This window comes from Chrysoperla carnea, chromosome 1 (genome assembly GCF_905475395.1).
Source record: "Chrysoperla carnea chromosome 1, inChrCarn1.1, whole genome shotgun sequence".
NCBI classification, from domain to species: domain Eukaryota; kingdom Metazoa; phylum Arthropoda; class Insecta; order Neuroptera; family Chrysopidae; genus Chrysoperla; species Chrysoperla carnea.
In genome coordinates this window covers 68,924,316-68,948,520 of record NC_058337.1, presented here as the reverse complement: position 1 = coordinate 68,948,520, position 24,205 = coordinate 68,924,316, and the positions used below count along the sequence as shown (strand labels likewise).

The 24,205-nt window shown below is 29.9% G+C and overlaps 3 protein-coding genes across 3 annotated transcripts; all 3 read left to right on the top strand.

The window, feature by feature from the left end:
• The first annotated feature begins 558 nt into the window (after nucleotides 1-558).
• Nucleotides 559-6,846, top strand: LOC123300130 (propionyl-CoA carboxylase beta chain, mitochondrial-like). Its single transcript, XM_044882624.1, has 5 exons — nucleotides 559-765; nucleotides 2,684-2,797; nucleotides 2,857-3,129; nucleotides 3,187-3,306; nucleotides 5,309-6,846. The coding sequence occupies exons 1-5, from the start codon at nucleotides 586-588 to the stop codon at nucleotides 6,221-6,223; spliced, it is 1,602 nt and encodes a 533-aa protein (XP_044738559.1). The 5' UTR covers nucleotides 559-585; the 3' UTR covers nucleotides 6,224-6,846.
• Nucleotides 6,847-12,089: 5,243 nt separating this feature from the next.
• LOC123302351 (propionyl-CoA carboxylase beta chain, mitochondrial-like) lies at nucleotides 12,090-16,584 on the top strand. The gene is made up of 5 exons (XM_044885252.1): nucleotides 12,090-12,283; nucleotides 12,951-13,064; nucleotides 13,125-13,397; nucleotides 14,653-14,772; nucleotides 15,550-16,584. The coding sequence occupies exons 1-5, from the start codon at nucleotides 12,110-12,112 to the stop codon at nucleotides 16,474-16,476; spliced, it is 1,608 nt and encodes a 535-aa protein (XP_044741187.1). The 5' UTR covers nucleotides 12,090-12,109; the 3' UTR covers nucleotides 16,477-16,584.
• A 1,349-nt stretch (nucleotides 16,585-17,933) lies between these two features.
• Nucleotides 17,934-23,629, top strand: LOC123297800 (propionyl-CoA carboxylase beta chain, mitochondrial-like). Its single transcript, XM_044879592.1, has 6 exons — nucleotides 17,934-18,192; nucleotides 20,323-20,436; nucleotides 20,501-20,773; nucleotides 20,832-20,951; nucleotides 22,110-22,712; nucleotides 23,267-23,629. The coding sequence occupies exons 1-6, from the start codon at nucleotides 18,004-18,006 to the stop codon at nucleotides 23,585-23,587; spliced, it is 1,620 nt and encodes a 539-aa protein (XP_044735527.1). The 5' UTR covers nucleotides 17,934-18,003; the 3' UTR covers nucleotides 23,588-23,629.
• Nucleotides 23,630-24,205: the final 576 nt, after the last annotated feature.

The window sequence follows — 24,205 nt, the reverse complement described above, 5'->3', positions numbered from 1 at the left end:
ATTAATATCATTATTAATTTTTTGATTGATTTAGGACCATCAAAGACGATCTCAAACTGGAATTAGAACCAATAGAAATTTCGATATAACTAAGCACTTTATAGGATTTTGAAGTGAAGTATTTAATACAGGTTTTGTATACGCTTAAAAAGGCATTTAAAAAGTGGTTAGCATTAGAGGCTTTTAAATAAATAACGGCAGTGTAGGCTGTTAATAACTTTTTGATATTGGCTATAAGTAAATTTAATTTCCTTGCAAAATCTAAAAAGAGAGTTATTGTCGTTTATTGAAATAGAATAATATAAGTATTCGATTAAAATTTGGGTACTCCTTAATGCAGCAACAGTGAAAGATGTAGATAATTATTTTTGTTGTTAAAATAATTTTCATGTATCTGATCTCTTGTGTTTGCGCTTTAGAATCTAATCAAAATTATAAATAATTTTCACATCCCTGGTTAACAATAAATTTAGTATTGAAATAGATCCCTTACTTGTTGACTTTAACATCAGTTAATTTTTCATAAATAAATAGTTCAGTTCTTAATTAAACGTCTTCGATTCAAGCCAAACAAATAGTTTCAAAATGAAACCATTAAATAAAAGAGTTTTTCAATTATTAGTAAAAAATACACGTCAGTTGAATTCATCAAACGTTTCATCAAGTGTAAATCATACTATTGCAGTTCAAGAAAGAATTAAAGAAAAAAGAAAAGATGCTTTACTAGGTGGTGGTCAAAAGAAAATCGACGCTCAACATGCTAGAGTAATAATATTTATTTTAATAGTTTTATTAATTTTACTTTTTAATCGCTTTGACAATTTTTTTTTTCATTTATTGATAAAAGTTATAATAATGTACCATAGCATGGCAATATGATATTAAGAACAATAATAATTTTTCAAAGCTAATATAATTTGGTTTAAGAGAATGTTTTCAAGATAAACGAGCAGAAATGAGTAATTAATACTCCAAAAAATATAATGTTTGAGCAGATTATTTGTGTGTAGTGATTTTTTTCAATATCTACATTTAATTTCACGAAAGTCTCTTACTCCACATGAGTTTTAGCCTTGAGAAAAATACGTGGCTAAATGAGGGTCGGGGCAAAAAAATTTTTATGACAATTGAACACGATAAATTTTTAAACGTGATATATAATGAGGGTGGTTTTAACAAAAAAAAGTAATCCCCAAAGGGGGCACAATCATAAACATTCAGGTTCATGAGAGACGAGGGGTGAATTTAAAAAAAATTGTGTATATACATTGAATTTTAAAGAAAAATGATGAATTTAGTTGAATTTTATTTTGAATTCAGAACGAAAATTGTTATGAATCGATTACATAAATTACACTAATAATCTTAATATACATCTTAATGGTGCTTGTAAATTAATTTAATAACTGCATGCAATGATAAACCAATCTATTTTCAGATTAAAATAATACCAAATTTAGAAATTCCCTTGAAAATTACTATAAAATAGTTATTTATTTAATTCATTGGTGCGCCCAGGGCCGGATTTATCTTAAGTATTACTTTGGGGTACTTTAAAAAAATTTCGCCGTTTTTGGTTTGCGAATTGATATATTAGATTTTCACAATCTAAATGTTGGAGGTAATCTGATTCAACACGTAGAATGGCTGAACTATTCAGCCTATTTTTATGACTTTCTCAAAATCAACGTTCTGCGATTCTCTCCAAGAATCGATGATTCATTTAGAGAATCATTGATTTAGTTTAAAGTACCGCGTTACAGCCTTTACCTATCTTACCCTTACTATATCCTCCACCATAGCACTTGCAATGAGGACAATGCTAAGTTTGAAAATAAATCTATAGTATGCCATCTTTTTCAACTCTTTAACCCCGCCCACCAAAATCTATTTTCATTATTTGGACAATTAGATCTTTGCCTTTGGCCACGGAGTTCACAATTTAGTCTTGGTATCGGTTTAGAATATACAAGCAATCGTCGTGCTAGTAGTCGTCGTTGGTAGCCAGCGGTCTTAACTCCGCATCAAAACATTGAAAAAGGTGAAGAAAACAAACATCAAAAAAGCTGAAAAAAAAAACAAACAAAAATACCAGAGTATGTTAGGGGGGTGTTATTTTCGTTTATTAGGTGGGATAAGGCGGTGGCGATAAAAATTGTTATGTTTTAGATTTTTACCATGAAATTCGAAAATTTTGAATATCGCCACGTAGAAAGAAGTTCACACCGGGAGGTACCTAACTTTTACAGCAGTCCTAGACCCAAATTTTAAAAATTTTACGCCTAATGGTATTGAATTATGTACAAACGTATCTTCGTTTCAAAATAAGTGCTTCAATTGCGACACGGTGTGGGAATTTCTACCTACAAGATGGATAGATAGCTATAAGATACGAATTAAGGCCGGACATCCCCCAGCCACTTAAAAAGTTGACAAATATTTTTGCAATGGGTTGACTAAAAACTGTTTAATTTAAAAACTTTTAATAATAAATTATAGTTTAAAAAATTAAAAAACACACATGATTGCACTAAAAAGTGGATGATAATATTAATTGTAATGCGTGGGGTGATCGATATTGACAGATATCAATCAATCAAATGAAAAATTAATTGGATAAGCTAGTTAAAAGCTGAAAATCATTGAAACTTCAAAAATAAAAAATAATCGAAATAATTTTCAGGGGAAGTTAACAGCTAGAGAACGAATTCAAGTTTTTTGTGATGAAGGTACATTCAGTGAATATGACATGTTCATGGAACACACATGCACCGATTTTGGAATGGAAAACATGAAAGTATGCACAATGATAAAAGCTTAAAGAAAATAAAATTTCACAAAATATTATCATTTTAGTTCACAGGAGATTCCGTAATAACTGGTCATGCAAAGGTTAATGGTCGACCAGTTTACCTATTTAGCCAAGATTTTACAGTGTTAGGAGGTAGCTTGTCAAGTGTACATGCACGAAAAATTACGAAAATAATGGATCAAGCATTGTTAGTTGGAGCACCTATCATTGGATTGAACGATTCGGGAGGAGCACGTATTCAGGAGGGTATAGAGTCTTTGATTGGTTATTCTGACATTTGTACTCGAAATGTACTTGCTTCAGGATTTATACCACAAGTAAATTACAAAAAAATGATGACCAATATAAAAATATTAAATTAATTGAATTTTTAGATATCGCTAATTATGGGGCCATGCGCAGGCGGAGCTGCTTATTCGCCAGCCTTAACTGATTTTACATTCATGGTAGAAGATACGTCATATTTGTATGTAACAGGTCCTGATGTTATTAAGGTAAGCTAAAGATAAGTTCAATTCTATTATCTATGAGATGATTTTATGTAGGCAGAAATGGGAAAGATTTAAATTTATTTCTTATTTATGACGCATAATTAACTCTCAAATATGTAGACGAAGCCGAACTACTAGGCAATAATGAAGCCAAAAAATAAAGCTTCGCATAATACCTAACGGCTTTGAAGGTCATGATATGTACCAGAAAATGTAAAAAACTAAAAATAATTTTGTTGAAAATACATGCCTCAGTATAGTCAATTCTAAGATGACCCCAAATCAAGGTAAATACTTCTTTACAGGAGATGTTAGTGCATATTAAAGTCCATTCAAAACTTTAAATGGGAATGAAAGAATTGAAACCTGAATTGGAAGTAAAAAGAGTTGAATTTTTTTATTTATTATTTATTGAAAACTAGTAATAAATATAGAATACAAAATACAGAATACCAATTCAATACTCTTTTTTATAGGATTCAATTGGAACTTTAATCTAAAGTACTAAATTTCAGTTTTTTTGGTTAAATATTGAGTCAGGTATGACTTTAAATCCTACTTCGAATTCAATCGATTAAATTGCACATTATTAAAGAATTAGATACGAATTCGTATATACTTTCATTATTGTTTTTAACATACGCATGACTTCGATTCTATTTCCAATTTCAATGTCATAATTCTTTGTTCGTCAATTCTGAAAATGATATAATGGAGATCAAAATACAAAATACTCTTGTAAGACATTTTGAATCTGAGAGAAGGAATTGTTTTTTATCTATTTTAAAATTTTGAAAAAAGGCTAATTACTCGCTTAGTTTATATAGGTTAAAGATAGTGTGGATAGAATCCGGGTAATAGAAATTTCAACATCGGTAATATTGAGCCATAAAATTTCAAATCAATCCAATTTTGAAATTTAAACATTTTTAAATAACAATTTATTGTGTACTAATAAAATAATAAAACAAGTGAAAACAAACAATTGAGTTAATTGTTGAAATACCATGTATAGACAATGTTGATTACTCTGATAACTGATAATTCTATATTAATACATACTATAAAATTTGAATCTAATGGATGCCCTTGTGAGTAAACAGTGATGTTTCCAAAATTGTTTCAAACAAAAGTTGTTTATTTTTTGATAAGGAACATTTTTTACATTTAAACTTTTGTTCTATCTCTAACGGTTTACAAGATGGGTCCTACGGACCCAAGACCCAATTGACCTGTGTTGCTCTTTTACGAACTCGCCCTCACTTTTTACGTCCTGAGTGAGTTTCAGCGTCATATCTTTTTTCGTTTTTGAGTTATCGTGTTCACGGACGGACGGATGGGCAGACGTACGGACAACCGAAAATGGACTAATTAGATGATTTTATGAACACCTATACCAAAATTTTTTTCGTAGCATCAATATTTTTAAGCGTTACTAACTTGGGACTAAACATAATATACTATGTATATTTAATATATACATGGTATAATTAAGGATTGGAACAGAGAAATATTAACAAAAAAGTAGCGCCCATAAAATTAACTTTTTAAGGCAATTCCAACATTGTTGAGAACACTTCAACGAGAATGGAAAGATTTCAATATATAAGCATACAAATTTCTTTTGAGTCTTAGGTAAGCAATTTTAAATTGACAAAAAATATAATTGACAAAAATTATCTTACCGCTTCTTCCAAAATGTCAGCCAAGAGTACTTTTACCTGTTTTGACATTTCATTTTCTGGTTTGACGAACAAAGAACTAGACATCATAATTGAAAATAGACATCATAAGAAATTCTTATTGTATCGAAAAGCAACTTTCTCAAACAGTATGCCATATTTGGTTGTTTGCTTGGTGTATTTTGCACTACTTTTAAATATTGACGGGCAAGCAAGCGCCGAAACAATTTTTGGATTCATTGCCTGCCTTACTATAATTGTTGCTCAATTTCTTTGTAAGAGACATTATTTTTTCTAAACACACGTTACAACATTTTTTACAGTCGGTTACAAACGAGGATGTCACCCATGACGAACTAGGAGGTTCCAAAGTTCATACAACAATGTCAGGAGTAGCCCATAATTCTTTTAAAAATGATGTGGAAGCAATACTTCAAGTACGAAATTTACTGAGCTATTTACCACAATCAAATAAAGAACCTCCCCCTCTTAGAATTTGTACAGATCCCGTTGACGATGATGTTCCATTTTTGGATTCAGTAATTCCGTATAATGCAAGTGATCCTTATGACATGTATGATATAATTTACGCAATTGTTGATGAAAAAGAATTTTTTGAAATAATGCCGCGATATGCATCAAATATTATTGTTGGATTCGCTCGTTTAGGTGGACGTACTGTAGGAATATTTGCCAACCAACCAAAAGTTGCTGCTGGATGTTTAGATATTAATTCGTCGCTAAAAGCTTCTCGTTTTATAAGATTTTGTGATTCGTTCAATATTCCACTGGTATCATTTGTAGATATACCTGGATTTTTAGCTGGTACACAGCAAGAATTTTCCGGTATAATTAAACATGGTGCAAAAATGTTATATTCCATATTCGAAGCCACTGTACCAAAATTGTCTGTTATCACTCGAAAAGCATATGGAGGTGGGTTTGCTACAATGTCATCACAAAGCGATATTACCTATGGATGGCCCACGGCAGAAGTAGCTGTAATGGGTAGTAAAGGCGCTGTTTCAGTACTGTATCGTGGAAACGATAATATGACTGAAATGGAAAATGACTATATTAAAAAATTTAGTAATCCGTTTCCTGCAGCTGTTCTTGGCTATATAGACGATATTATTGAGCCAAGAACAACACGCTGGCGATTAATTCGTGATTTAGAATTATTAGTAAGTAAAAAAGTGAAGCTTCCGACCAAAAAACATGGAATTATTCCGATGTAAATTTTTATTAATTTTTAATTAAGTTTGAAAAAGATTCACAAAAAACGACCCTTAACACAAACAAAAAATTGGATAAGCGCTAGTTGTACTTGTACCAACAATTCCCCGAACTACAATTTTTATATTATGGTCCACAAATAGTGCTAATGTGTCCAAGCAGTCCTTCATAGAAGCTGGAGCTTAATTAATAAAATATAATTTTTTTACTTGTCTAAGCTTAAGTAATTCATAACGGTTGCTCTCTCAAGGCCTTAACAGCAAATTCACAAAAGTTAAATTTTTCCATGTAATAGTACCACCCATTACTTACTATTGTTGCATACTAACCCGTGTATTCCTTCAAAATTACTAAAATATACAGAGTAATAACTACTCTGGAAATATTATGCTTTAACAGAAGAGCTTCTATTTTTACGGGAAGTTTTAAAACAAGGATTTCTACTCCAATGTAAACAATTGACCTCATTTGTTAAGATATATCATTTTCATCATAGATAGTAAGTGAATGGCTAGACTCAATAAATTCACTGTTGATACTTTTTTTGTAACCAACTGCGAAAATACTCGGTACTAAATGAAAAAAAGTCGCCCTATTAGCTCAGTTGGTTAAGGCGTAACCAATTCCGTCCGCGGTATGCTTAGGGTAGCGGGTTCGATTCCCGCTGTCGCAACAAAATTAATTTAATTAATAGTTGTCATGGGCTGGTGTAGTGCATGGTATACGCATGAAAGAGGTGCACTCAGCCTCTAAAATTGAATAGTTGATAAATGAAATTATCAGCTGAAAGGTGGTAAAACACATATATGGCATCACAATGGGCTCTATAGCCTAAGTGTGTCCTTCGTGGGCAGCCAATATAACCTAACCTAACCTAACTTAAATGAAAAAAAAAATCCTTATGATTTGAGCAACCGAAGTAACTTACTTGAATCTAAACATTCCTAGCTTGAACGCTTCACAAAGTCTGGAAATGGTAACAACAGTGTCCCATTTACAACTGTTGTTGCCCGTAGGGGAACTTACTTAAAGGGATTGAAATGCTTATCAACTTAAAAAAACTAAATTTTGTAAATTAAAAACTTTTAGTTTTAAGTAATAACTAATTTTATCAAAATAAATACTATTTTAATTTAATTCTGTATTAATTTAATTTATTAATTTCTGTAAGTTTTTTAGAGAGTTTGATTGAATAAAATCTGTAAACTCCCCAGTTTTTTATAAATCTTTTATCTGTTTCCTCAAAGCTTCTTAACTACTTATCATAATTTGATAAATGAGATATCGTTGAAAACGTCTTGATCGTTTGTTGATTATAGGCTTAAAATATTATAGCCTGCAAAAAATTGATTAAAATTAATTTAATAAAAAATAGCCACGAACACTTTTCGGTAGAAACTATGATAGACGTGTTTATAAATTAATAAAATTTCTTAAAAACTATTTATCATTTAGTTATCAGATGGGTGAAGCTCGACCTTATGCCGTTCCTTGTACATATTTAGACCAAATAATATAAACCAGCTGTATCAGATATCCATTTAACAGATCCCATTTCCTTTTCCTAATTTATTTTAGAATCTATTTATGTTATTTAAAAAAATGTAGATTCTTTTTCAGATTAGTCATTTGTATTTCAGGCCTGCAAATTGCATTTCAGAAAATATCAATTACAGTGGCAGTACAAAAAGCCTCTTCACACACTAGAGGTGAGCAATTTAAATGATCTAGAGTATTCAAAATAACGTGAAAACTATTGCTGAAAGAGCTATTTCAAAATTAAAATTGATCAAAAAGTATTTGAGATCAACTATGGCTCAGGATATTCGAGTACAACTGATTTTGACACTGTCATCGACACATTTTCAAAACAAAAAGCCCGCAAGTTTAACTTTTATGTATAAAAAGCAGGGCATCATGTTGTCTGACGCAGCATTTATCAATTTCATTTCAGATTTTTTGTTAACAAAAATACTAAAGGTAATAAGAAATAAATAAGAAATAAAATAAGAAACTAGCTCGGCCCGTGAGGAATTCCACTCTCGTAGTTACTGTTATCCGTGGCTACCATTCCCGTGGTTAAAAACAACAAACATTTCGTAGAAAAGTGGTGAAAAAAATCAAAAGTTCTTAAATTAATATTAGGAGAACATGTATTAAAAAGAGTAATTCTATGTCTAGAGTATTAAAAGAGCATCTGAAGAACTAACATGTTTGCCTACTAATGTTTTGAGTAGTAATATCTAGAATATAGGATATTATCTGTAAAAGCTGACATGTTTGCCTAATTTAAATTTGTTTTTTTTCCGTTCAAATTACTTGTCTATAGCGTATTTTTTCCTAAGGGGTACATTTAAGACCGTGAGTGTATTTTCCGTCAAACCTAGACATAATAAGCTTAAAAATGAGGGGTGAATCATGGAATTTGATAAAGGAATAAGGAAGATACGGGTAGGGCAGAAAAAAAAAATGCTAGAGTAAAGTATATATTATGATATAAATATTTATGAAATACTTGAAACTTTATGTAAGGAAACCACTGATCTCTATATAATTGAATGAATCAAATATAATTTTCAAATTATAGTTTCTGAAATAATGCTGACGGATCTGAAATATAATTATTAATTGATTTGTTAATCTGAGATTAAATTTAGTAATATTAAATAAACTTTGTAACTCTTAAATAAACCTGGAAAAGGTATAGATATAGAAAGATATTTAAAAGTTAAAAGGTAAGTTTTTTTCATGTTTTTTTGTTGTTGTTGAAAAAATGAGCTCTTTTTAACCGACTTCAAACAAATAAAGGAAGAGTTTCTCAATTCGAATGTATTTTTATTATACCAAGAATAAGAAAGGCGCTAGGCAGATCCTGGGTTTCAGTACATCAGTTGGTTATAATAGCCACTGAAAAGCGTAGCGGGGATAGAGTACAAGGGTCTATTTGGCTAGGTGCTCTGAACCATTGCTTCGAGACCCAATGCTCGAGCATGGCCCGCCAACCTCCATACCCATACCCAAGAACAAGAAACCCATGATACCTATACCTTGATTTGATTTAATTTTGATAAACCGAGAGAGTCAAAATTTTGTGTGTTCTACTTTTATACGACTGACCTTATTAGTATCAAAAAATAAAGTTGCATTATTTTAAGAGGTCATTCAAATTATTACATTTTATTAATTCGTAAAAAGCGGTAAATGTAGAATTATTATAATACCTATTAAATTACAACATAATTATAAGATATTATTTTAATCCTAAATAAATAATAATAAAGTTTTATGATGGGCAATATCAGTTCGTTCCATATCTTAGTTTATTATTATGCCATTTTTTTGGATTATAATAAACTGTTGTAATTGCATCGGATGAAAATTTTTCTTTCTATTCAAAATTGAGATTTTATGTTTCACGGGTGTAGAATTCCAAATCGAAAAATGATTTCGATGAACTACAGCTATAGAAAACTATAAATTAAACTATATAATAAACTATAAATCAAAGCCAGCCATGCCTTTTCATTAGATTTGCATAAAGGTAAATGCTGAAATAGATCCTAACACAGCCAGCCATAGCTGCATTCCTCCTGTTTCTTTCCTTAACCTATTTTATGACATGTTCTTTACAATGTATATATGGTTAAAAAAGATTGAATTAAATTGAAAATACATCTAGAGAATAAATTATCAAAAGCTACTTAGAATTACCACCTAGTTTCTACACAAGGAAATTAATTCCAACAGTCAAATTTAAATCTAAACGCAATCCCTAATCTCTCTAGGAAACATTTTTTGAGCATCATCAACTATTATTGATTTTTGATTGATCTAACTACTAAGCACTAGAGACATTATGAAACGAGAAATATTTAATTGAATATAATAATAATAAACTTTTGTGGAATTATAAGAACATTTTTTTAAAAATCGTGATATGTGGCTTAAATGTTATAGGTACTCGTGAAAAACATATAGCAAATCTTGGGGGTTGGACATTAATGTAGTATTTTGAAAATTGTTTTCACTCATAAAAATTTTGGTTAATGAATTAAAACTGTTTCTAAAAAATTTGTTGGCATTTAAAACTGTTTTGTAAAGTAATTAATTTTTTAGAAAAATCTGTTGTGGACATACAGGGAGCTCCAATGTTAAAAGATACATCTTTTAAATCTATAAAAAATTAACAACATGAGCACCAAGACGAAAATTCTGGTAAATGGAAAACAGAGTAATTTTCAAGGAATTGTTTACATACTGTTTTCATTTTATTTTTCAAAACAATCAAAACTTTATCAGCAATTGTCTTAATTTTGTTTCAATTTTGGTGGTATTCTTTATTCAATGTGATTTTATACCCTGTACATATGAAATAAATTAAAGTATACTAAGTTTAATCCCAAGTTTGTAACGCTTTAAAAAAAATTTTGTTATAGGTGTTCATAAAATTACCTAATTAGTTCATATCCGATTGTCTGTCCGCCTGTCCGTAGGTCTGTTCGTAAGCACGATAACTCAAAAACGATAAGAGATATCAAGCTTAGTTAGGAGGTAAAAAGTGAGGTCGAGTTCGAAAAGAGCAACATAGATCAATTGGGTCTTGATAATATATCTATATATCTTGTAAGCCGTTAGAGATAGAATAAAAGTTTAAATGTAAAAAATATTCCTTATAAAAAAATGAACAACTTTCGTTTGTAGCATTTTTTTTAAACATTATCCATGAGGGTCCTAATTAGTTTAGATCATTATACAGGTTGTATTATATGGGAGTATCAGTTTTGTGTGTTGCACCACCCTCGTGTTATATACACGACTGTGGCTATCTAAGAGTAACTATCAACGCTGTAATCAATACTGTCTATATAAGGTCTTTCAACAATTGACTCAGTGAATTGTTTATTTTAACTACATTGTTTTACATATGCTTGAATAGTAATTTTTATTGAGAAAAACAAAAAATTTTAGATTCATGGACGCACATCTAACGCAAACATTAAAATAAACCTGACATTTAAGGTTCAATAAAGTGCTCACGCTGCTTCATTTCTGGTAAGAGATAAAAGTAACCCTTCAATTGGAAAATGGGTCTTTATGTAAAAGATAGATTTGTTTGAAATATTATTTTGGGAACCGAATAATTAAGACAAATATTGAATGCAAAAATCTTCTTTTTTGATTATTTTTCATTCAATTTTTGAAAAAAGTAAGGAATAGAGGAAAATTTTAAATCCAAAAACTTCTTTGTAAATAACCATATTTACAAGGAAATTTTTCCGAAAAGTGATTACTTGATAAATAATTTTGCGGAAAAGCACTTTACTTGTTTATATTCATTTTCTGACTTCATTTCCACTATGTGACCACTTTCTGACCACTATACGGCATTCAAATTTCATTCATTTTTTGCCGCTATGTGATTTTCTAAAATGTTTTTCTATCTCTAATATGTGCGCTTATGAACCCAACTTTTTGTTTGAAGAATTTTTATCAATAAAACTTACATTTCGAGTTCTAGCATTTAAGTTAAACGAATAACGGATAACATAACACCCTGTATAATTTATAATTTTTCTATACAAAAGAAAATATACCTACTTTTTTAATTAGGTCAAAACCTTATTTAGTAAACTGATGTATAAAACAAGTAAAAGAGTTTAGGGTTAAGTAGTGTTTAAAAATAAACTTATTAGTTAATTTTTAGGTAGGTTTATTTTATTTTAAAGTAAACCTAGCTAAAAAATAATGTTAATAAGTAATTTACACATCCCTAGTAAATAATAAAACTTGGTATTGGAATACTGTTTTCTTGAATTATTTTAATTCCTACCACTTAATAATAATTTGTTCAGTTTTAAACTATTTTTAGCCATAGAATTAGTTTCAAAATGAAAGCGTTAGATAGAAAAATATTTCAAGTGTTATTAAAGTATACACGTCATTCGTCAAATAATTCATTAAGTGCAAATCAGACTATTGCTGTTCAAGAAAGAATCAAAGAAAAAAGAAAACATGCTCTACTGGGTGGCGGTCAAAAGAAAATCGACGCTCAACATGCTAGAGTAATAATATTTATTTCATTTTTTTACATATATTTTTAATAGGTTTTTCCCAATTCAAAAAAAGTTTCTACAAAGGCCCACGGGCTCTCAAGATGCCTGGGTCTTTCGTGGTACCAGGAAGAATGCATCAGGTTGACTAAGAACGATGTACAGGATTATTTATGTCCAGCATACAACTAAGAGTACTTAAGCTATAAGTAATTTTCTTGCTTATTTCATAGACTTTTGTCTATACTGCAAAAAAAGGCCACTGAACTTTTGTGCTAATTTGTATAATTCATCTTGTTATTCCATGTATGAAATATATCATAGTATATTAAGTATAGTCCGAAGTCTGTTTGTCAGTCTGCCGTCTGTCCGTCTGTCCTTACGATAACTCAAAAATGAAAAGAGATATCATGTTGAAATATCAAGGATCACAATTTAATTAATTGAATTAAAAAAAAAAAAAAGCATTTTTACATTTCACATTTTATAAATAATTTTATGCGACAAAAATGTTGATTCATATATAAAGAATAAAAACTACTCATTTTAATAATCGGTTTTTTCTTCCTATTAAACCATGTGCGTAGAAAAATTAGTTTGCTCTAACCATGATAACAACCTGTAGTTATGTTCAAAAGCTATCAAAAATGGAAAATAAAGCATTATGAAACTTTTTTAGGGAAAGTTAACAGCCAGAGAACGAATTGACCTTCTTTGTGATGAAGGTACATTCTGTGAATATGACATGTTCATGGAACATACATGCACCGATTTTGGAATGGAAAACATGAAAGTATGCACAATGATAAAATCTTCAAGTAAAATAAAATTTTACAAAATATTCTCATTTTAGTTCACAGGCGATTCCGTAATAACCGGTCATGCAAAGGTTAATGGTCGACCAATTTACCTATTTAGTCAAGATTTTACAGTGTTAGGCGGTAGCTTGTCAAGTGTACATGCACGTAAAATTATGAAAATAATGGATCAAGCGTTGTTGGTTGGAGCACCTATAATTGGAATGAACGATTCAGGAGGAGCACGTATTCAGGAGGGTATAGAGTCTTTGATGGGTTATTCTGACATTGGCCATCGAAATGTAGTTGCTTCAGGAGTTATACCACAAGTAAGAAATATACAAATAGTAAACTACATACACATTACAACATTAATAGTAGCGGAAGAAAAATTAAACAAAAATAGGAAAAAATTAGTACCGATTGCATAAGTGTATATTTTACCGTTATCTTTGCAAAGTGACAATATGCAAGTATTTTTATACTGCCTCCAATTTTCACCCCTTTCCGAAATTGCCACATTGGGTAAAATTTTACCAAACAACAACTGGCATTAAATATAAACGAATTTAATTAAATAAATTTAATGAAGTTAAAGTCACTTTGAGTGTAATCACTTTTATATTTTGGAGTACATAAGACGATTTAAATAATTTCTTGTCGCAATATTTACTAGGTATACTTGAGGAGACATATCACATGAGCTAAACTGGAGTTTCATAGCCTAAGTTTATGCAATAGCAATGCTCCTAATTTTCTTTTTAATGTGAGCAGTAAACGTAGAAAAACAGTATATATTTAAAACTGGCTTTACAATGTTTACTCAGATGCATAAACATTATTCGAATAATATACTAAAGGCTCACGACAAAGTATCGAGATACCAATAATTTTCTAGTAAGTTTATTAGAAGATCCGTAATGAATCGATTGTATATTTCTTGTATTGTACTTTTCTATCGTGGTAATTTTCAAAAAATTCTTTTTCTTTACCCAGTACATAAGTTTTGTATGAAACATATTCGAGTATTTGAGACATAAACAAACAGTTTATGCCATGAGATAAAACAATGTCTAATTGACTTTCCTAATTTTTGCAAAATTTGAATCACAAGAGTTCATGAATTGTTTGTTCCAGCTCAACTCAAAGCCATGTCTCCCCGTGTAGTAAAAAAGTCTCCCCGTGTAGTAAAAATTGGAGCAAATTATAAAACTGTTATCCCTATACTCCAAAATACGGAGGTGGCCACCCTCAAAATGAAACTACAGTACAGCCTAGTAATTAATTGACTCAATAATTTTTTTATAAACGTCTATGGGATTCTATTCTTAAAATCGATTCATATTTTCACGGTGTGTTGCTCGAACTGAAAGATCATTTTGATAAAAGTTTACCTATTGATTTGCATGCCGATATCATATATACCCTTTTAAAAAATAAAAATTATATTCCATACACAAGTTCTTTCAGTTTAAAATTCTAGTATTGTTAATGGAAGCTCGCAAAGCTCGTGTTTATACCAAGCATTCTAAAAATGATATTCAGACTAACTACACAAATTAATAAAAAATTTAATTTTTTTAGATATCGTTAATTATGGGACCATGCGCTGGTGGAGCTGCCTATTCACCGGCATTAACTGATTTCACATTTATGGTAGATAATACCTCATATTTATACGTAACTGGCCCTGAAGTTGCCAAGGTATAGCAAAAGTGATTCTAAAAACAGAATGATTGTTATTGTAATGAATTTTAACATGGAGATCGATTTCATATCTTGTGTGCTATTTATTATTCCCTGATTTGAATAGTTGTAAATCTTGTACAACACTTTTTTTTTAATTGAAATTATGCTCAACCGATTATCCATTACAATTTGTTACTATAACATCGTTTAAGGATGTTCGAGCGCCAGGGCAATTTTGGATAAAAGTATTGATTTTTTTTTATATGAAGTTGAACTAAGTCTAAATCAATTCTGAAAATTTTAGGAAGGTTGTCCGATTATTTAATTAAATAAATGACTTCAAAGGTAGGTATATTTAACATTGGTTTTAAGGGAAAACGGTAGATGGATGACATGATTTCATAAATTTCTCCAAAACTAGTCGGTGGAAATTAAAACAGACCTGCCCGACTAATTAAGAATGTATGAGCACGGTAGTGGGGATACAAGTAAAAAAAATTTGTTTTCAATTTTGATGGTGAATTATGTTATAACTTGACAATATAAGACAAAAAATCAGAATACAAATTTTCGATATCTGGAGTAATTTTTAAAATATCGAAAATTGAAAATCTTGTTTAATTATATAGCTTTCGATATTTCGAAAACCAAGGCAGATATTGAAAAATTTTATTCTTATTTTTCGTCTACATAATAATTTCAACCACAAGTCTAAACTTGACTTGGCGCCCGTACTACCTTAAATAAAAACACTTTTTGAAAATTATTAATTAAGAAACTTCTTTCTTCAAGTCCGCTACAAACGAAGACGTCACTCATGAAGAACTAGGAGGACCCAAAGTTCATACAACAATATCAGGGGTTGCTCATAATTCTTTTAAAAATGATGTGGAAGCATTACTACAAATACGTAATTTGTTGAGCTATTTGCCACAATCAAATAAGGAATTTCCTCCTATTAGATCTTGTACAGATCCAGTTAACTGCGACATTCCATTTTTGGATTCAGTAATTCCCTTCAATTCAAGTGATCCTTATGACATGTATGATATCATTTACGCAATTATTGATGAAAGAGAATTTTTTGAAATAATGCCGCGATTTGCAGCAAATATTATTGTTGGATTCGCTCGTATGGGTGGACGTTCAGTAGGAATTATTGCCAACCAACCAAAGGTTGTTGCTGGATGCTTGGATATCAATGCCTCATTAAAAGCAGCCCGATTTATCAGTTTTTGTGATTCTTTCAATATTCCACTTATATCATTTGTGGACGTACCTGGATTTTTATCCGGTACACAGCAAGAATTTTCCGGTATACTTAAACATGGTGCAAAAATGATTTATTCCATAGTCGAAGCTACTGTACCAAAATTGTCTGTTATCACTCGAAAAGCGTATGGAGGGGGGTATGCTACAATGTTATCAAGAGGTTTAGGAGGTGATGTTAATTATGCATGGCCTACAGCAGAAGTAGCTGTAATGGGTGCTAAGGGTGCAGTTTCAATTTTATATCGTGGAAAAAATAATATTGCTGAGTTAGAAAACCATTATATTGATACATTTGGTAACCCATTTCCAGCAGCTATCCGAGGTTATGTAGATGATATTATTGAACCACGTACAACACGATGGCGATTAATACGCGATTTAGAATTGCTAAAAACTAAAACAGTAAATCATCATCCAAAGAAAAAGCATGGAAATATTCCGTTATAAATAATTAAATTGAAAGTTTACTCTCGTATACAAACATTTGCTGCTAACAACAATTAGATAAACTTTAAAAAACTGGAACCGTCCGATTGATTTTCTATTTTTTTTTAACCTCATAGGCGATACGTACTGAATAAAATTAATAGACACAATAAAATCAACGAATTCAAATCGAAATTAATAAACTAACGCTAGGTCGAACTATATACCATTTGAAAATAAACGGTACGAAACATCGGACAAGACTTTGTTATATTATAAAATTGATATACTTATTATTCTTGTAATATTTTTATTGAAAGCAGCCAATTGAAAGAATTATGTATTTAAAAACAAGTAATGAGGAACAGGGTTAGGTATTTATTGGATTTAATATAATATTTAGAAGGATGTAGTTTGGTAAGGGTGAGGTTAAGCAAAGGTTACCAAGTTACAAAAGTTACTTAAAAAGACATTTTAAATAATATTTGATCAATTTTGGGTAGGGTTGATTTGACCACTTTTGACGATTTCATCCCCTCCAGCTTCACGGCTCCAGGGGGGTCCCAAAGGGGAGTCAATGTCAAACCTAGTACCTTGTTGATATAAACCCTGATACGAAGTTTCACTGCTGTCCGCTCAGACTCTCCCTAGAAAATCCCATTTTCCTGTATTTGGAAAGGTTTTCCCTAGGGTGTGAAAGGTTTTCCCTAGGGTGTGGGAACACCTTAAGGTCTAGCCTTGTGCCAAGTTTAATCGAAATCGTTATAGCCGTTTTTGAGAAAACCCCAAAAATCCTGTTTTGACCTAGAGGGAAGTATCCTTAAAAAAAGGCCTAGAGAAAAAATGAAAAAATTGTCTGGAATTATGACCAAACTGAACCTATGTACCGAGTTTGAGAAAAATCGGTTGAAAATTGAAGGCTCCAGCTTGGTAACAGACATACCGACATACCGACGGACGCAACATTTTTTAAAAATCACTTTTTTGGAATCAGGAACCCTCAAAACGTGTATTTCCGTTGAAACCCCGATATCGATTTTTTTTCGATCACAATACTTAGGTATATTTATAATATAATAAAGTAAAAATATTTATGTTTTTAATCGAGTGTGAGCAAAATGCTGATAATTTAACATTTAAGCTAGGTAAACGACCTATCTATTTCGAACAAAAACTATATAAAAAAAACTATTTGGTATTCCCGAAAGCAGCACTAAAATTATACAGTATTTAAAATAAAACGAAATAACAATGAAAACAAAAATTGGAATTGTTAACAACTTTGCCATAATAAAAATGTAATTTATTATTATTAATATAAATAAATGTTTATTGTTATTTATTTGTATTGATATTATTATTTATTTGTATTGATTTTTTTTTAAACAGTGACGTCACAAATAACCAGTTTTTTAAAAGAACAACATAAAAGATTATTCTCTTCTCAGGCAATAAATCATTTTAGTACCGATCTAATACTGATACTAGATACTAGATGTTTATAATATTTATTGTAAATGATTTTAAAATATTATTTTTTCTAAAAAAATGAGTAAATTATTAACACAAACTGGTGTAAAACTTTTATATTGTTTACCTTCATTAATATGTAGCAATGCTAAATATTCTACAAATGCATCACAACAAACTGTAAAAGTTCGTGAACAAATTTATGAGCGTAAAAAACGTGCTTTAGATGGTGGTGGACAAAAAAGAATTGATGCTCAACATAAAAAGGTAATACTTATTAATTAATGTTAAAGAAAATATTATTTCGTAAACACTAAATAGTGCAGGCGCTGGAGGTACTTGTGATTGCAAAATATGAGGACCTCATTCTGTCTATTGATACTTGCCAGAAAGCTTGTGTAGATTAATATTCCGGAAGTTGCCAGAAACTTATTGGTCCAATTTTTGTATCCGCTTCACCACTCCACAGTCGGGAGTTAATTTTTTAAATCAAGTAAAGCTACTTTTATTCGATAATCACTTATTACAGATCACAAATTACCAAAATGTAATTCTGAACAATGTTTATTTTCGCAAGATTTTCGTGATCATTTTCAATGTGAAAAATTACCAACAAAACTATCATTAACATGAATAGAAAGTAATTATTATTAATCAAACTCATTTGGCCATGAATATTTCCTACATGAAAAATAAACATTATTCTGTGTAAATAAAAATATTAATTTTAATATTTTTATATAGGTGTATATTTATACACAGGTATCACTCAAATATTGGGACAACGCAATACCACTCAAAAATCAGGATTAACATCAATGAATGGGTGTAGAATGCGAGGGGGGAACTTTGTACTAAAGCATTATTCTACTGCGCTTAGGTTTTTGTCGATTTGATAAAATATCATTAAAAAAGAATTTAAACTGCTTTATGAACTTTGTTAACGATATTTTTACATTTAAACCATATCTTAGAACCATTAAAACATAATTTTTCCTAGTTCGATTTTTTGTGTTAAAAACTGCTTACAATAATTAAAATTTCGAGTAAACCATAGTAAATTTGGCGAAAAAATGGACGTTTACATCATTTTACAAAAACTTTTTCAAAATTTGAAGATCGTCTAGGTATTTTGAGATGTACAATACGTGATAGAGCATCGTCTCATTCTTTCAGAGACACCTTGTATTTTGAAAACTCTGGAAATAAATGCACACGCGATTATTTTTATATTCAAGCAAGGAAAATACTACTACAGCAAAACTTAAATATTTATTTTAAAACATTGTATTGATATTTTTTCCAAAAAAGTTTATATTTTAATAATAATTAATATTAATTTATTTTATAATTTTATAAAAATTATAATTTTCGTACGATAATTTTCGCTGAAAATGTAGCCAAATTTTTAGTTTTTTTTTTAGAAAAAGCAGATAATTTCCTGTCTTTTAATGTCCAAACTTTTTGGTATGATAATATACTGCTTATAACAAAATAATTTTACTATTTTAGCTATCCTATTTTTTTTAAATTATTTCATATATTAGTAGAAGTTAAAAAATATGCACTCGACTTTTCTATGTTAATGAAAAAAACTAAAAAACATAACGTTAAAATGGTGACGTATTTGTATATGAGTGGGATTGCCTCGTTGTCTATGATAATAGATGTGAAATGAATTAGTCAAAGAAAACTTTTAATGAGGGCTATTATAATGACCCGGGCCATCATCGGTTCCACTACCTTACTTGTTACTTATTTCCTAACGGAGCAAATACATACAGACGAGACGTGGACTTTAAAATTATGATGCAAGTCGTAGATATCTAATATTAATGAATTTGATTGTTTTTTTTTTAATAGTCAGGTCTAAAATACTATATAAGGTCGTACTAGTTCTGATAAAATTATGAACTATCAATGTTACCACAGAAAAGTAAATAAAACATCCAACATATGAATTAAATTATTTTAATAAATCATTAAATTAATTTTTCAAAGGTAAGTAACCCTAGGTTGGAAGATGTGCCGAGGAGTTAGCAACACCAAAAGGTGCTTCTTTAACATGTTTAAGCACCGGTTTTTGTTTAAAAGTTAAACAAAATTTATGAATATTCTTAAATTTTTACGTAGTAAACTTGAGGATGTACGTACATTTATAAGACTTGATAATAGACAAATTAAAAAAGTATGATAATATAAAAGTTAAAATGATTTAAGAAAAGGAAATACTGTTATCGAATTAATTTCATTGAATTTTAAGTTTAAAAAATGGCAAAAAGCAAGGTTTAACAGGGTAGTGTCCTAATTGTAGTTTGTCAATATTTATTGAACACATTGGCAACGTAATGTATTGATTATGTGTTTAATTCTTTATTATTCTCTTTTCTTTGATAGGGGAAATTAACTGCGAGAGAACGCATTCAATTACTTTGCGATGAAAACACATTTATCGAATATGATATGTTCATGGAACATACATGTACCGATTTTGGAATGGAAAATTCAAAGGTAACAAAATGCTACCAACTTACCTGAAACAACATTATGTAAATAGAGAATAATATTTTATTAGTTTGTAGGTGATTCGGTAATAACCGGCCATGGGCAAATACATGGGCGACCAGCTTTTGTATTTAGTCAAGATTTTACGGTATTCGGTGGCAGCTTATCAAGTGTTCATGCGAAAAAAATATGTAAAATAATGGATCAAGCTTTATTGGTTGGTGCACCTGTTATTGGGTTGAATGATTCAGGAGGTGCCCGAATTCAAGAAGGTGTTGAATCGTTAGCTGGATATGCGGATATATTCCAAAGGAATGTTTTGGCTTCTGGTGTTGTACCACAGGTAAATAATCATTAATGTTACTTAATGAAGACGTTTTAAGTATTTAATTATTTTGTAGATATCACTAATTATGGGACCATGTGCTGGAGGTGCTGTTTATTCACCAGCTATAACTGATTTTACATTTATGGTCGAAGATTCATCTTATTTGTTTATAACTGGGCCTGATGTAGTTAAGGTAAAAAAAAAACATAAGATTAATTTTTCACCATTGTATAGAATAAAAGTGTTAGAAGTGGGGAACGGGTAAACAGACTCCTGCACTACGATTCAGAAGGATTATGTTGCAATTCCTTTATTATAGTTTGATTAATTATTTAAAAAGTGATATGGTTTTTAGTTATAGACAATGGTACATAACGGTACAAACATTGTGTGAAAAATCAAATTAATAATATATTGATAAACTCAAATTAATAATGGAAAGCTTTAGAAGATATAAATATTTCCGCTAGTGGCTCTGAATGCGGTTCCGCGCACGTAACGAATAAACGACCTTCAGTTGAAAATTTCCTATCCCAATTAAATTTCCTGTTCATTGTACTTTTTTTCTACTACGGTATCCTATGCCATTCTTTTTTATGATATTTTTGAAATATCAAAGTATAATAGGAGCTTGCATGGTAACGTAAAAAGCTTTGTAAGAGTTATATTTCTGTCCCCATGATATGCTAAAATATCACTTTTTTTGCTTCTTTTTGGTCAAATGTTTATCCAGTGAGCACCTTCTAGCATTCTCTTCGACAGAGGTTTTTTAGAAAGTCTTACTAGATACAAGGAGTAAAAGTTTTGGAAACAAAGATATTATTGTGAACATAACCAAAACGATTACTAAAAAATTTGGAAATTTGGTACTGTGTGAAATAAGTAACCTCTATGATTTAGGGCTTACATATGGAAGTTATTTGTGTGTCATTATCTATCCCCTTTAGAAAAAATAAAGACGATTTCCCGGCTATAATTGTTTTAAGAATTTATTATTATTTGAACAGTTTATATTTGATTGTCTAAATGCAAATCCTATCCGGGCATCAGAGATGCTTCATTTGCACTCTTTTTATCTTGATAATATGGTATCAGAAATTAATTCCGTAGATTTTTTCATTACCAGGGGCTATAAAATTATAATTGGTATACAATTTTTCAATTGATCACAGTGCAAACGCACAATTTTGAATCTGCATTTACAAAATCTATCCGGGGCTTAATAATTTTTAATATGTTAAAAAAGTAAAGTCTTCAAAATTATTGTTTGATTTTAAATCTCTTACAAAGTGAGTATGGTTTAGTTCACTAATAATGCTCTATTTTGAATAACAAGTTTCTTATTTTACAGTCAGTAACAAATGAAGATGTCACACAAGAACAATTAGGTGGGGCACAAACGCATACTTCAATGTCAGGTGTAGCTCATAAAGCATTTGAAAATGATGTTGAAGCATTAATTCAAGTACGAAATTTAATGAGCTATTTACCACAATCAAATACATCATCTTCCCCTGTAAGACCCTGTACAGATTCTATTGACTGTGATATACCATATTTAGATTCAATTATCCCGTTCGATTCAACATCAGCATATGACATGCTGGACGTAATTCATGGAACTGTAGATGAAAGGGAATTTTTTGAAATAATGCCAAAGTATGCTAAAAACATTATAACTGGATTTGGTCGTATGGGTGGGCGAACAGTGGGAATACTTGGCAATCAACCAAAAGTTGCCGCAGGATGTTTGGATATTAATGCATCGGTGAAAGGAGCACGATTTGTTCGTTTTTGTGATGCATTTAACATTCCAGTCATAACATTTGTAGATGTACCAGGGTTCTTACCGGGAGTTAATCAAGAGTATTCTGGGATAATTCGACATGGTGCTAAACTATTATATGCTATTGCTGAAGCAACTGTTCCAAAACTAACAATTATTACTAGAAAGGTTAGTTGGCCATTTATTTATAAAAATAAATTATATGAAATTTGTTCACCATAAAGTAAGCTTAGAAATAAAAATATTTGAGAGAAAGGTTCTAATTTTCGTAATAAATTTTTCTAAAACTAGAAAATAGACAAAAAATATTGATAAACAAATTTTTTTTTACTTATTCTAATAAGGATTACACTTGCAATCATAATAGCTGAAGTATTCTAATAATGAAAATAAAAACTTGCCGTACCGTTGCTATAAAAGTGTTCATCCCACTGTTATCTTTACTCGGTTGAAGTATACAACTTTTTTGTATTTTCAACTAGGGTAATGTCATCGACGCCAATAATTCTCCGAAAGGGTTGAGATAGATTATATATAATCATTTTATATATATATATATATATATATATATATATATATATATATATATATATATATATAATCCTTGAGTAAAATTATGTATAAACATTAAAAATTTTTTTCTTCTTTTTATAACTATTAAGTATGTTTGATTTTGCTTAATTTTTCCTAATTAGTAAACTCTCGTAAAAAATAAATTGCAGGCATATGGTGGGGCGTACGATGTCATGTCCTCAAAACATTTACGAGGTGACATAAATTATGCATGGCCTACGGCTGAAGTAGCCGTAATGGGTGCTAAAGGTGCTGTGTCAATCCTATATCGTGGTAAAGAAAATGTTACCGAATTAGAAAATGAATACATGGATAAATTCGGCAATCCATTTCCAGCAGCTGTACGTGGTTTTGTTGATGATATAATTGAGCCACGAACAACACGATGGCGATTAATTCGTGATTTAACATTATTATCAACGAAAAAATTAAAAAATCCTAAGAAAAAACATGGAAATATACCACTGTAAAGAATTTGTTCGGTAATAAAAACACTTTTTTTATGCAATACACTCCTCTTCAGTCTTTTATTTATTTACAGTAAACATATAATACTTAAAACACTATTTTGTTGAATTCATAAATATAATAATAAACGTTATTTTTACTATTATTTTTAATAATTTTTTAGTTAATCAAGCAAATTAATTAAGAAAATAACATCTAATTTATTTGTATAATGGGTGTACTTATACATATCTATTTAAAATGATCAAAACACAATCGGTAATGTTACTAAATTTGATAAGTTACTATGAATTCGATAAGTTATTGAATTCGCCATTAAGTATTAGGATTTACGCGACGCGACCATTTGTTGTTTAAGTTCAACAGGAATAAAACTTACACCGCATTATCATTATTTTAAATAATATTGAACTTTATATAATATTATGATTAATTTGGTTATTTTAATGGATTTTTTATTTTATTTATTTCTTTATTTATTTTTTTTTTGAGTACACCCAATATAAAAATATTATTATAACAATTTAGGGCATTTTTTTGTCAATAACAAATTTCATACAAAATTTTGTGTTAAACAAATATGTACACAAAATAATTAGGTAAGTACTTACATAATTAAT